The sequence below is a fragment of the Podarcis gaigeae genome (genome assembly GCF_964106915.1).
Source record: "Podarcis gaigeae genome assembly, chromosome: Z".
In the NCBI taxonomy this organism is placed as follows: domain Eukaryota; kingdom Metazoa; phylum Chordata; class Lepidosauria; order Squamata; family Lacertidae; genus Podarcis; species Podarcis gaigeae.
In genome coordinates this window covers 3366814-3381005 of record NC_139691.1, presented here as the reverse complement: position 1 = coordinate 3381005, position 14192 = coordinate 3366814, and the positions used below count along the sequence as shown (strand labels likewise).

Sequence of the window (14192 nt, the reverse complement as noted above, 5' to 3'; positions counted from 1 at the left end):
CGGATGGATCGTGAGACTTGTGTGTACTTTATTGCCTTGTTTCTGATGGTTGGTTTGTACTGTACCCTAGATTTGCAAACAAGTGCTTGCAGGGTCCAACTACTGCCAGCTTATAAACCTTGCTTGTGGCACTTTTCCTGGCTGCCAGTTTGTTACAGACAAAATTCAAGGCCGCAAACCAGGCACAAGCAAACTCGACCCTCCAAATATTTTGGGACTACAACTCCCATCATCCCTAGCTAACAGGACCAGTGGTCAGGGATGATGGGAGTTGTAGTCCCAAAACATCTGGAGGGCCGAGTCTGCCTATGCCAGCCCTAAACAACTCAGGTTGCTTGAGAGAGAGAGAGCCTTATCCCTTTATGCACCCAGTGAATCGCTGTGGTCTGTGGGAGAGTCTCTCCTGCAAGCTCCAAAGACCTCAGGAGCCAAATTTGCAGTAACTCGGAGCAGGGCTTTAAGTGTGGCTGCCCCTGTCCTGTGGAATGATGTTTCTGTTTGAAGGCTCTGCAGTCTAGGGTTGTCATATTTTAAAGAGTCAAAACCTGGACCCCTACCACCACCATGCTGCATCTCCCTCGCTTGCCTCTTCCCTGCCAGTGACCCCGTCCTTATCCCCCTGCTCACCCCCCTCTTACTTTTGCTGTCTTCGGCTGCGGAGGCCTTGCACCCAGTGGAAACGGCCCAAGGCCTAGCGCATCCAGCGGAAGCATTGTGAGGCCTTGCACAGCCCTGGCAACTGTGCGAGGCCTAGCTTGGCACAGTGGTTGCCGGAGACAATGTGAGGACTAGAGTGGCTCCTGGCAGGCCGCTCCAAGGCCCTGCTGTAGCGCTTCCACTTCTGGGGTACAGCGCCCTCCCAAACATGCGCTGTGCCACACCAAATTTAATTAATTTATTTTTAAAGAATTAACCCCCTCCCCAAACTCAGGCATTTCATCTAAAATGAAAAAATCCCCCCGGATGGGATGCTGGCTCTAAAAATGAGGACATGTCCAGGAAAACCCGTAAATATGGCAACCCTACTGCAGGAACCCACTAACTGTATTTTATGGACGCAGACATTTTTGTTCAAACAGGCTTTGATCCCAGCTGGATGAATGGGTCTTTATCAGGAGCGTCTGTTGTTGTTGTTGTTGTTGTTGTTGTTGTTGTTGTTGCTGCTGCTGCTGCTGCTGCTGCTGCTGCTGCTGCTGCATTTTCACATATGTGCAATAACAAATAAGCACAAACCATGTAACAAAACAGAAGCGACTTGATTGTGCATTCTGTTGAGAATATCACAAGAGGCAACCTGGTATCTCCATGGACATGTGAAAGGCAGACACAATAATAACCTCAGTTCTTAATCCAGCAGATCTCTCCATAGGCTCCTGTGAGTTCGAGGTGGCTTTCTTGTTTGGTCTTCATGCAGCGAAAATGAAATGTTTGCCATACTGCATAACAGTGTTTTAATTATCTTACGTGTACAACACCTTGAGACAGTGGTTTTGAAGGTGGATAATACATTAATTGTTGTTGTTGTTGTTAATAACAACAACAACAACAACAACAACAACAACAACAATAATAATAATAATAATAATAATAATAAGTGTGTGCAGTGAATTCAGCGGCATATCACAGCCCAGAAGGTTCCAACAATTTAAGGGCTGTAACCAACGTTAGTCCTAGTCAGAGGAGAACCACTGAAATTAACAGACGTGGCTTTTAATGCTTTAAAATATCTAACTCTTTTTTAAACTGACAATATCATTGTTTTATTCTGTTTCATGAACCACTTTGAGGTTGCTCCTTTTATAATCAAGTGGCATTTAAATTTTATGAAATGCATTTACTTACGCAATCGCAACTTTACACAGATCATCACTCACTCGCTCAACAGAAAGGGGGCATGAAAACTTGGCTTACTGGCCTCTGGAGACTCTTGCAGGATCCCAGATGGCCCCATGAGATCTCGCAGATGCCTCCAAAGGCCTTGCATAACGGTCCCAGAGCCTGGGTAAGTAAGGCTTCAATACCTGCTTCTGTGAAGGGCTGTTCTTAAGCCCTCCACCTTGCTTATGAGGCTCTTTCGACAGTCATCCAAAGGCTCTGGGAGGCTTTCGTGAGATCTCATGGGGCTGTCTTGAGGTCTTGTGAGATTGGGGCCATTCAGTATAGAAGGGCTTTTCCTGGGATTGTTCACACTTTCCTATACGAGCAACCCCTGGGGATATAACGTAACCCTTGCACAACTTGCAATTGCCCTTTAAATAAAATAAATGAAACAGTTGTGCTGACAGGCAGGGCTGAAGCACTGGCAACTACAGATCCTCTAGAAGCCTGTGAAAAGTCTTGCCAGTCTCCGGGCCACTTGGCCTTACCGGTTGTTGCCGCAGAGGATGGGCTGCAGGCCGGCCCAGAGCTGGACGAAGGCCGAGCACTGCCCTTGGGGGTTCTCTGAGGGTGCCTCACTCTCCCCCTTGCCCTCCTCAGCGCTGGAATTGGTGCTGGAGGTGAAGTTCCCGGTGGAGCTGGTGCTGTTGGAGGTGGTGGTGGGTGCTTTGGAGGTGCAGGCCCCCTTGGGGAGGAGCTTGGCAAGCGCCGAGAGGATGTCCACGTCCTTCAAGACGTTCTCCATCTCCATCAGGTCCTCCAGCACAGTGTGGAGACGGTTCCTGGCCGCCGTGCTGTTCACCTCGTCAAGTTTCAACTGCGTGAGAAGGGCAAGGGAGGAGTCAGCATTGCCACGGGATTTTGGCCTTTTCACAGAGCAGATTCCTGCCCTGCTCCATCCCATAAGAGCTCAGCAGGGCTTCATGGGGCCCTCTTGAGAAGCAGACATTACCCACAGACCACCACCACTTGACAGACAGCCCATAACCAGGACTATTTTAAGCCTCTGCCAGTGCCCTCTAAACATGGGATGTTCCACATAGCCATTGATGGACATATCCTTCACAAATCTGTCAATGGATCGCTTTACCCCATGTATGCCCGCTAGATTGCTTTGATTTATGTTAACTAGCATATTGTCACAGGTGCCACATAATAATGCATTTGTAAGAAATTGATCTTTTAGTGTGGCATCACCCACACTTTGGAACTCCCTGCCTGCTGACATCAGGCAGACTCTTCACTGCAACCCTTTTCAGCACTTGCCCAAGACATTTTTGTTTAGACAGGCCTACCCAGGCATACAGAATGCTGCTCTGTGCATTTGAATCTGTTTTAGTTTATCGCATGATGTGTTTTTTCAGGTTGTGTGCCGAGACGACCTGGAAGTACCGGAAAGGGTTACTTCCAGGTTTTGCCACTCGCACATGCGCAGACGCGCAAAATGACGTCACACGCATGCGCAGAAGCAGCGAATCACAACCCGTGCATGTGCAGACGCGCAGATGTGGGTTACATTCCTTTCAGGTTGCGAATGGGGCTCAGGAACGGATCCTATTCGCAACCAGAGGTACCACTGTTTTTTGAATGTTTTAAACAGTTCTTTTTAACTGTTTTCACTGATAATTTTATCATTCAATTCTTTTTGTAAACTGCTTTGAGGTTTTTTGTTTTTTTACAATCAAGCCATATATACATTTTATGATATAAAAGGATTACACGAATTAATTGAGGAAAGTTCTAGCCAGTGGTTATTAACTGTGAGAGCTAATGGGACTTCCACATATGGTAACATTATACCTTCAAGCACCAGGTGCTGGGAACAAAGTCTGTGGAGGGGAAATTGCTGCCTCCATTCTCTGCTCATGAGTTGCCCAGGGATATCTTGCTGGATAGTGTAAAACAGGGGTGGGTGATATGTGGCCCTCCAGATTAGCCAAATTAGACTGCAACTCCTGCAATCCGTGCCCATTAGCCATGCTGACCATGGTGGATAGGAGTCAAGCAGCATCTGAGAGGGATATAGTGACCCTTCTATAAAAAAAGCTTGCAGTATTTGGGAATTTTTAGTTTGAGGGAAAGAGGCGACATGATTGAAATTCATAAAATTATGCGTGGCATAGAAGAAGTGGATAGAAAAAGGGGTTTCTTCCTCTCTCCAATGAAGCTGAATAGTGGAAAATTCACACAGTGCATAAACTATGGAACTCCCTCCCACAGGAGGCAGCAATAACTACCTACTTGGGTGGCTTTAAAAGAGAATGAGGCAAATTCTTGGAGGAGGGCTGTCGGTGACTACTAGCCACAATGGCCATGATCTGCCTCCATACTCAGAGGCAGCAATGCTTTTCAATACCAGTTGCTGGAAGCCAGAGGAAGTGAGCGTGTTGTTGCACTGGGGTCCTGCTTACAGGCTTCCCATTGGGGCATCTGTTTGGCCTGTGTGAAAAGAGGGTGTCAGACAAGATAGGCCACTGGCATGATCACCAGCACACTGTTATCCATACAGCACATGCTTATTTTTAAATGGAGCATTAATGTGCATGTATGAAACCTGGAGAGCCTTGGACCACAGTGCCAGTGGCTGCCAGGAACAAGAATCAAGCTAACAGATATGAACAATTTCCCAGTGGTTTGCAGTTCGGCTTGAAGGCAACCCCCTTGACAAAACACATTGGAAATCAAGCATCTGTGCTGACAAGCAGAAAAGTTGCATGAGATGCCAAACACTGAGTACCTCATCCACGCGGGCACAGACCCATGTTGTTAAAGCTGCCAGAAACCTGGGGTGGTGTATGTATGAGGATCCCTCTCCATCCTGCACCCACCTGGCTGATGATCTTGTGAGCATCCAGCTGCTCCTTCAACTCGGCAGCCAGCTGTCCAAAATACTCCTTGCGCAGGCTGGTGCTCTTATTGCAGACGGTGGCTTGGTATGCGCGCAGAATGGGGAGCCGGCTCTCTGGAACAATCAGGATGCGCCTCAGCTCATCCTGGTTCTGCTGGCAGGTGAGGCTCTCCAGCACAGCAGCCGTGAAAAGGATGCTCTGGGAAAGGGAAGAGATGAAGGACATCTTTACCTGCAATGCTGGTAACCATTTCTGGTCTGCCGCACTCGGATGTTATGCCACTTTGAGCCCTCAGCACAACCTGGGCCTTAACTCCTCAGCTGAAGGCAATAGTAGGATTCAGGGCTGGCCCACGTTGCTAACCTGCCAGTATACAGAAGCCAACCAGACTGGCAGCTGAATGGCAGTGCTGGAGTCAGGACAGTGCCCTCCGTCACACCCAAAGGCAGAAAGAACGCTAGCTTAGGAGATAAGGAACAGGAGATGCATGGCACACACAAATCTAATTCTCCCAACATCTTGCAGCTTATTCCTGCCCACTCCCATGTCTATTGCCTGATACAGCTATCCCACTCTATCCAATGGGAGGGTCCGCCCTGACAGAATGGCAGTCATGTCGCAGAATGTCAGTGAGGTTCTTTTTAAATTTGGGGAAGGGTGAGTCAGGAAAGGCTTACAGAACAGCTGCTATGAGTCCCAGCTTGGGAGAAAGGAGGGATATTAATAAATTATTTGTTGTTGTTGTTGCTGCTGCTGCTGCTGCTGCTATTTCTTGATAGCCTGGCTTTTTCTCAGAACTGGGACTCAAGGCAGGTTAAGGAAAATTAAAAGAAATGCAGATGAAACACGCAGAACTAATGACATATAAAAGATTATGGTTTAAAAAATAATTAGCTATGTAATGAAAACAATGTGAATGAATGATTAAGTAAATACATCCAGTTCCTGCTTTATAAATGTTTGCTAAGTTAAAATTCACTTCTCCGAACATGATGAATTACCGTATTTTTTGCTCTATAAGACTCACTTTTTCCCTCCTAAAAAGTAAGGGGAGATGTGTGTGCGTCTTATGGAGCGAATGCAGGCTGCATAGCTATCCCAGAAGCTAGAACAGCAAGAGGGATTGCTGCTTTCACTGCGCAGTGATCCCTCTTGCTGTTCTGGCTTCTGAGATTCAGAATATTTTATTTCTTGTTTTCCTCCTTCAAAAACTAGGTGCATCTTGTGGTCTGGTGCGTCTTATAGAGCGAAAAATACGGTAGTACCCAAACCTCACAATACACTACACACCATAGATTCAGATATTCAAGGAGAGAGCATTTCTTACTTCCTTGTTTGCTTTTGGCTGGCTGGCTGAGGAATGGAGGGAGGAGGGGGAACTATCAGACAAATCAGAGAGCATTTTTTCCCTGGGTTTTCCTGGGTGTGTTCTTTTGGGGCTAAAACTGTGTGGTTGGCAACGCATTAGAAATTTCCCCATCAGAATAAAAGGAAATTGTCAACTCTTTAAGCGAACGTTCATCTAACAAACCATTTCCAAGAAACACATTGTGTTGGGTAAAAAAGACCTGTCTGTATGGAAACAGTGGGTGACTACATTGCAAAGAGCCCATAGTTGGGGTGGTATTCTACGAAGTTTTACTCAGAATGGACCCACTGCAATTAATGAGCATGACTATGTTTAGGTCCATTAATTTCAATAAGTAAAACTTCGCTGCATACCATCCAATTATCCCCCCCCCTTAAAAATACAGTAATAGCAAAAATAGAGCAACAAATATTTTATTTTTTTATTGCAATTATTTGGCTGTCTAGCAGCACCTGCCAAATCTGGTGTTCTCTATAAGCTTTGGACTACAATTCCAATCAGTCCTGGCCTGTGTGTGAAGGTGGGGCAGGTGGGAGTTGTACTCCGAAGTATCTGTAGGACAACGGGTTGAAAAAGGTTAAGGTGTGTCTACGGTGATGACATTTTTGCAGAGGAATCTCTTTTGTCCTTTCTGTGTATTCAACTAAAACACGACTGATTTTCAAGTTCCCTAAATGTAGGAAGCTTGAAAACAAAAACTGATCTCACTCTGTTCTGGAGGAAGATAAACAAAACCAGTCGCAAGTTATCGGGGGTCAGATCTTTATTTATTTTGCTGTCATTTTTACTACTTTCTCACATAAAGCTGTCTTGAGCACCTCCACATTGGGGAGCCAAAGGACAAGGTATAAATAAGCACCTCAACAAACAAACAAACAAACAAGGAAGGAAGGCCTTGCAACAGGTCCCATGAAAAAGAAAAAGCAGTTTACAAGATGTAGCTGAAACCACACTGAATTATATGGATTATGCCCCAAACAGAAACCACCAACTTGGTTCCACCACAGTTCCAGCCCATGGTAGGTTGTTGGGTTATCCTGCCCAGGAGGTTCCAGTAGCCCCCACCCCTGGCTACTTCCCACCAACTAACACAAAGTCCTGCCTCAGTCTCTCACCTTCATGTCCTTTACAAAGGTTTGGGGGTTGTAGGTACTGGAAGACTCTGTGGTAGGGCTAGCAAGGCCCAAGGCATGAGAAAGGAGGTGCAGGAAGGCCTGCTTGTGGGAGCCCTTCTGAGGATGGCGTAAGGCCTGGCGGACCAGCCCATCTTCCACGGTCCTCCAGCTGCCGAGAAGACTTTCCTGGTAAAGAGAAAAGAGGCGAGGGAGATGATCAGGAAGAATAAAGCCTCAAAAGCTCCCTGCCTTGCTTGTTCCTTTTCACTTGGCTGGGGAGGGAGGGTCCCAGACAGATGGACAGACGGATGGACTCCAGTTGCAAAAGCTGAGGCTGCTGGGTTATCCCAGGGACTGAATGAGGCCATTCAAGCCTCCCTATCTGGCCCCTAGGACTACACTTTTCACCGGCCTTGTTCCACAACATCCTTGAGAGCTTTTGCCTTGCTGGAATGGGCCCTTCAATTGTGAACATGTAGCTTGTTCGCTTGGATAGAGATGGATCTGACTTTTGCATGGCTGAAATGCAGGCTACTGAATATGGTTAAGAGCCACATCTGTTTCTGCTCGTATTTTTGCCTCTGGCCCTGCCCATTCTTGCCTCTGGCCGCACCCAGCACTCTCATGCAACCACTCTGGAAGCTTGTCTGTGGGTCTTAGGCTGAAAATAGTTCCCCATCATTGAGTTAAAGGCACAGGTAGTCTGCAATGAGTGGATCTTGGCTACGCGCTTCAGACACCCAGAGGGGCCCCAAAGGGCCCGGATAGCCCAACCTTCTATGTAAGAACCCCGGTAGCTGGCAGGCAGAATGTGACTCATCCAAAATCAACTGGCAACCCACTGTGGTCTGTTCCTGTCTATTCCAGACCACAGGGCAACCATCTCACCTCTAGGTGAAGAAGCTTCTCAGCTGTGCTGAATTGGTCCCATGGCTCATGGAAACCCTCTGCGGAGACCGGAGAGGTGCCAAAAAACAGTCGGTATACCTGGAGTGGAGAAATAGTTAGCTGATCATTCTGTCACTTTACATTCTTGGCAGAGCTGGTATTCCAACAGGGGTAGTCTCCCCTCCTCTCTCCTCCTTTTGAATAGGTAATACCCCTCAATTTCTACATTCCATTCATGAGTCTCATTCCACCAGATTTAAGTAATGCCTATTAGGTCATATTTGTCATCCAGTACTAAGAGCTTGAAGGGACGCAGGTGGCGCTGTGGGTTAAAGCTTCAGCGCCTAGGACTTGCCGATCGAAAGGTCGGCGGTTCGAATCCCTGCGGCGGGGTGCGCTCCCGCTGCTCGGTCCCAGCGCCTGCCAACCTAGCAGTTCGAAAGCACCTCCGGGTGCAAGTAGATAAATAGGGACCACTTACCAGCGGGAAGGTAAACGGCGTTTCCGTGTGCGGCTCTGGCTCGCCAGAGCAGCGATGTCACGCTGGCCACGTGACCCGGAAGTGTCTCCGGACAGCGCTGGCCCCTGGCCTCTTGAGTGAGATGGGCGCACAACCCCAGAGTCTGTCAAGACTGGCCCGTACGGGCAGGGGTACCTTTACCTTTACCTTTACTAAGAGCTTGAATTCTTCTTGTTTGTTTCTCATATGCTGTGCATTAGTATAGAGACAACTGAAACAATGAATCATTGCTCCATACACTCCATATATGTTTCTTTCTTCTCTAGGGGGTGACAGGAATTGTTCTATACACTGCGCCTTCCACTGCTACATCAGGGTGTTCTGGGGTTTGCAACTGTTGTTCTTGCTCCTCTGGCAGAGAATCTGTGTCCAAGATGAGAGCATGGAATCAATTTTGCAGCTCCAGAGACATGACTCTAGAGACAGAGCATAGCCTCGCCTACCTCACAGGGTTGTTGTGAGGGTAGAATAGAAAGGAGGGGACCACAGACACCACCTTGATCTCCTTGGAGGAAAGGTGGGATATAAATGTAGTAATAATAAGTAAGGCAGAGCCAAAATTCCACAGGCAAGGCTTGGATAAGGTTAGCCAAACTATCCCAATGCTACCCTTTCACTGGAAGACAGTTGTGGCAACTGCCCTTTTTCTTGTTTTTGTCACCTGCTGGTCATGCTAGAGTGAAGGCAGGAAGCGCCACTCTCACTCAGACGGTGTTCAGAACCAACACTCTATCATCACAGGCCCTTCCTCTGAGGCAGCCTCTCTCATCCTCCTTTCCTTAAAATGTGGCTGGACTTCCAACATCCCTGGCCACTGAATGGAGTTGCAGCTGGTTGGGGAAGGCTGCTGGGGGAGGGGGGAAATCCTGGGGGAAGAGAGAAAACAATGTCTGCCATTCCTAGCAGGGCCGTAATGTAGACTGCTGCTGCTAAGTAAGCTAAGGGGGTGGCTATAAATATACCAAATTTAAAGCCAAAAATTATCTAAAGCTCAGTCTGGCAGTCTAAGATCTTCTTATTCAGACAGGTGTTTGAAAATTAAGGTGCAGACCATGCTGACCACTGGGCTGCTGTCAGGCCAAATTCTATTCCAATTCTGCTTCCAAATGTGTTTTAATGTTTGCTTTGTTTCATTTTTAAACAGAATTCCTTTTTTAATGTATTAAGTTTTTACATCATTGTGTACAATGTACGTAAAAGTAGAACAAATCAAACCAACGGAACAATAGCAAAACAACCAAAACAAACAAGGGTGGGATAACAAAATTTCAAATCAAGGGATCAGAAAAAAAGAGTACAAGAAAAGAAGGAATATACCTACCTAAACGTTTTAAAGTATGTGTTTAATGCCTTTTAACTATCGCTTTTAACCATTTTGTTTTTATTACCTTTTTAAAAATGTTCTCCCGCTGCCTTGAATCCCAACTTGGGAGAAATGTGGGACATGAACAAACTGGATAATTACAACAGCCAATAATTTAAGGTGCAGCTCTAACTGCCTGACCAACCCTAACATGCGGCCAAACACTGTGCCAAGCTCTGGTTTCAGGAACTGCAACTTCCCCCCAGGTACCTCCTCCCCACCCACTGCCAAATAATAATGACATACCTCTTTGAGGTTAATTTTGGACCCTGCCAACAGCTCAGCAGTCTCGTTGGATAGAGAAAGGTTCTGCATGAGGAACCGCTGGAACTCCAGCTTGTCCTTGGCAGTCGAGTCCAGCGTGAAGCCGGGGGCTGCAGGGTCAGGGGAGGAAAAGCAAAAATGATAAAGTTGAAGGGAAGGCAGGGATTGTCACCAGTGGGTTGCCACTCAGCTGTCGGGCAGCAGCATTGTATGCAGGGCATCGTGGGTTCCACCCCAAGCACCTCCCTCTAATCCGCTACTTGACCCTTTTAATGGGAGATGGTGGGGAATGAACCTGCAGATTTTTCAGGTTGTTATTTTATTATATTTTATTGTATTATTATATTTGTATTCTGCCCTTCATCCTTAGATCTCAGGGCAGCTCACCACAAAAAATTACAATATAAAAAACACAAAATATACAATAAAAATAAGAACAAACACAAACCAATAATCCCCGTTTCCACAACACATTTAAAAGGCCATAGAACATTAACCAGCCAAAAAAATCTACATCAGACATTCAAAAACCAACAAGCCTGCTAACCCAGCTATCCCAGCCTGGTTAACCCCCTAAAAACTCTGATACCCCATAATTAAATACAATATACAGTGGTACCTCGGGATGCGAATGGGATCCGTTCCAGAACCCCGTTCGCATCCCGAATGGAACGTAAGACGCATCTGCGCGTGTGCGGGTCCCATTTTGCCGTTTCAATGCATGCCGAGTGATGTCATTTTGACCGTTTGCGCAAGTGGCGAAACCCGTAAGTAACACGCTCCATTACTTCTGGGTTGCCGTGGAGCGCAACCCGAAAAGACTACCTTACACTGTGTTTAAAACCAAAATCACATTTGGATAGAAACTGTTTCTCAGGCGGCTAGTCCTAGTCTTGATAACCCTGTACCTTCTTCCAGAAGGCAGAAGCTGAAAGAGATCATTTCCGGGGTGCGCACTATCCTGCGCTATCTCTGCAGCTTTCTTATGACACCTGGAAGCATAGATTTGATCTAAGGTGGGAAGAGTGCACCCAATTATTCTCTCCGTAGTCTTTACAACCCTGGACAGCATTGTTTTCCCCCTGACCGTGCAGCTCCCAAACACAGACCATAAGTTAATACTCTCAACTGTACAATGGTAAAATGCCATCAACAGGTCCTTTGAGAGATTATTTTTTCCGGAGGATTCTCAGAAAATATTACCTCTGCTGTGCTCTCTTCACCAGATCTTTACTATTTTCTCCCCAGGTATTGTGGTCCTAAGCTCTTTAAGGCTTTATAGGTCAAAACCAGCACTTTAAATCGGGCCTGGAAAGTAACTGGAAGCTAGTGCAATTGGACCAGGATTGGTGCAATTAGCTCAAAGCATCATGCCACGGTGAGCAACCTGGCTGCCAAATTCTGCACTAGCAGAAGTTCCCGAAATCTAATAACACGTTACAGTAATCTAGGTTCTGTCATGTGCTTTGCCACTGAGCTATAGATATTCGCCCTGCAAGGTCCAGCCTCGGACCTCACCTGCCCGGTTGCTGAAATGAGTCTCCATGGTGTTGGGTTCACTGCTGCTGAGAGACTCCAGGTGGTGCCGTAAGGACTCCAACTCCTCCTCCAGGCCAGCATGATCTGGATCAAACAGGTTACTCTTCTCCACCACTTCGTTGAGCCTCTCCAGCAACTGCGTTACTCTAAGAGAAAGGACAAACCAACCAAGAGTTATCACAGCTGCAAAGGAGGGGGCACTGAGCGGGGAAGGAGGATGTGTCAACACCACACCTCCAACAGGTGCACCTGGAGCAAACTCTTTGTGACACTGCAGTTCTCTCTAACAGAGGAATTCAGCTGGCTTGGAACTAAGAATGATAAAATTTTGGTCTGGGTGTTCAGGCCTTAACTGAGACAATGGGTTGCGTGCGACTAAATTTCATTCAGGGTAGGCTTGTTGTAAATAATGAGCCTTTTAGTGATGCCAATTAACTTCAGTGGGTCTACTCTGAGCAGGGTTACCACTGGATAAAAAAACCAGTGACTTCCTGCTCCATTACAGGCAGAGGCGTAGGAAGGGGGGTGCGGTAGGTGTGGTCTGCCCCGGGTGCCATCTCTGAGGGGGGGTGACAAAATCCCCCCGGGGCGGGGATCGCCGCAGATCACCTCGCTGATTGGCCCCATGGGCGGCCCCCGGGTGCCCGGCATGTGTGCCACTCCAGGTGCCCTAGCTGCTAGCTACGCCACTGATTACAGGTGCTGATCAGCTTAGCAATATTAATGTTGCTTCCAAGAACTGCTGTTACAAATCATCACTGTGTTTAATTTGCATGCATTTAACCTTTCATCAAATTAGCACAGACTGTGCTGTTTACATTTTATCACCATTGCCTTTTATCATCATTTAATCCTGCCTCTTATGATTTTTCCACCTTCTGCACCCATATGTGTCAGCTTAGGAAAACAGGCCCTGCATCTGGTAGCACAAAGTCCATGCCCATGAAACCTTCTGCTGCTACCTACCAGACACGTGGCTGCTTATGTCAATACTCCTCTAAAACGCGCGTGTGTGTATGCACACAGACTTTGCATTATGCACATGGAATTTTAAATGCCCCACCTAAAAGACCATCATTGCAGGATAACCTTATTGGCTATGTGCCCACTCAAATGTATAAATCAGTGGAACGGACACGGTTACAGGTGACACACAATACTGTCCTGCCTGTAAGAAATCGAATATTTTAATGCGGCAGCACCCAAACTTTGGAACTCCCTGCCTATTGGCATCAGAGAAGGTGCATCTGCTGTATATATGAAGCCTTTCTCTCTTATTTGAGCAGGCCACTGTATAATGCAGTCTTTGCCAACATGGTGCCCCCTTCAGATGGAAGATGACTCCCGCGTAGGTTAGGAAACAAAGAGGTGGACTCACGTGGAGTTGGAATATTGCAAGAAGCCAAATTCATCTCGCTGTCCATCGGGACACAGGGATTGCATCACTGGCAAGATCCCAGCAGAAGTGAGAGGGGCTGCTGTGTAGTATGCTAGAGAAGGGGAGAAGAAAGAGGAGGGGAGGCGGGAATTTATAGGGCAGGGAGACCCACAAGTAGTTCATAGAGAAGCGCACCTGCTGGATCAGTACCAGCTAGTTAAGTTTCTTCAGTTAAGTTAAACAGTATTCAGAGAGTGCAGCTCAGAGGGTTGAAGGGTCAGAAGTCATCCTCTCCACTTTGCTCATGATATAAAGTCAACAGATAGAAGCCGATACTGAATGGCTATTTGCACCCACACCCACATACAAAACCCATGTGGCGTGACGGTGCAAACTCATTACAAAGTGGGGCATAGAATCAAGACAAAATTCTCCCTTGCATTTCAGAATTCAGTGCCTATTCAGATGCTAAGCCCATTGCTCTCCAAATTTCAAAGGTTAACATTTCTCCAAAACCTCTTTATTTCCGAGTCATAATGGAAGAGCATTTGCAGCCCCCAAATGTTTGAAATTGATGTCAAAACTGATTATTTTAAAAACTTGCTGGATTATAGGCATCCACGGGACAATTCAACTAATAGCACACAGTCCTAAAACTGCCAAATGACGCCAGCAAGCATGACGCAAAGGAAGAAAAGGAGGATTAAGGGATGCCATTGTGCCAATGTGCACAGACCACTCACCAGACACCACTGACGGTGTCAGTTTGTTAGCTCCAGTCTGCATCTAGTTCTGACTGAACGTGTTTAGGAGCTCAACACTAAGTTTACTTGCTACTCTCTAGGTTTAAAGTCAAAGAGGAAAAAGATCCCTGAAGCCTAATGAATTAAAATCCTGTTTGCTTCCGTGGAGAGTGAGGCAACCAATGACCTTCCATCCCTTTCAAAGGAGCATTACTCTCTGGCTGGCCAGTTAAAAACATCCTAGGGTGAAGGTAGGTTAGAAGGAAAGAGAAAGAAGGTCGGTGAG

At 46.8% G+C, this 14192-nt stretch overlaps 1 protein-coding gene across 4 annotated transcripts in view; it reads right to left on the bottom strand.

Annotated features, from left to right (window-relative positions):
* The window catches only part of ABCA2 (ATP binding cassette subfamily A member 2), a 105546-nt gene that overhangs the window by 57567 nt on the left and 33787 nt on the right, over positions 1 to 14192 (bottom strand). For all 4 annotated transcript variants that reach the window (XR_014560085.1, XM_083721543.1, XM_083721545.1 and 1 more), the window contains 7 exons: positions 13164 to 13275; positions 11765 to 11931; positions 10229 to 10356; positions 8100 to 8198; positions 7212 to 7397; positions 4707 to 4925; positions 2367 to 2695 (listed from right to left, as the gene is read on the bottom strand). Coding sequence is in view for 3 of the 4 variants with exons in the window: in XM_083721543.1 (XP_083577669.1) it covers positions 2367 to 2695; positions 4707 to 4925; positions 7212 to 7397; positions 8100 to 8198; positions 10229 to 10356; positions 11765 to 11931; positions 13164 to 13275 (1240 nt within the window). In the remaining variant the exon portion in view is untranslated. The remainder of the gene's footprint in view (positions 1 to 2366; positions 2696 to 4706; positions 4926 to 7211; positions 7398 to 8099; positions 8199 to 10228; positions 10357 to 11764; positions 11932 to 13163; positions 13276 to 14192) is intronic.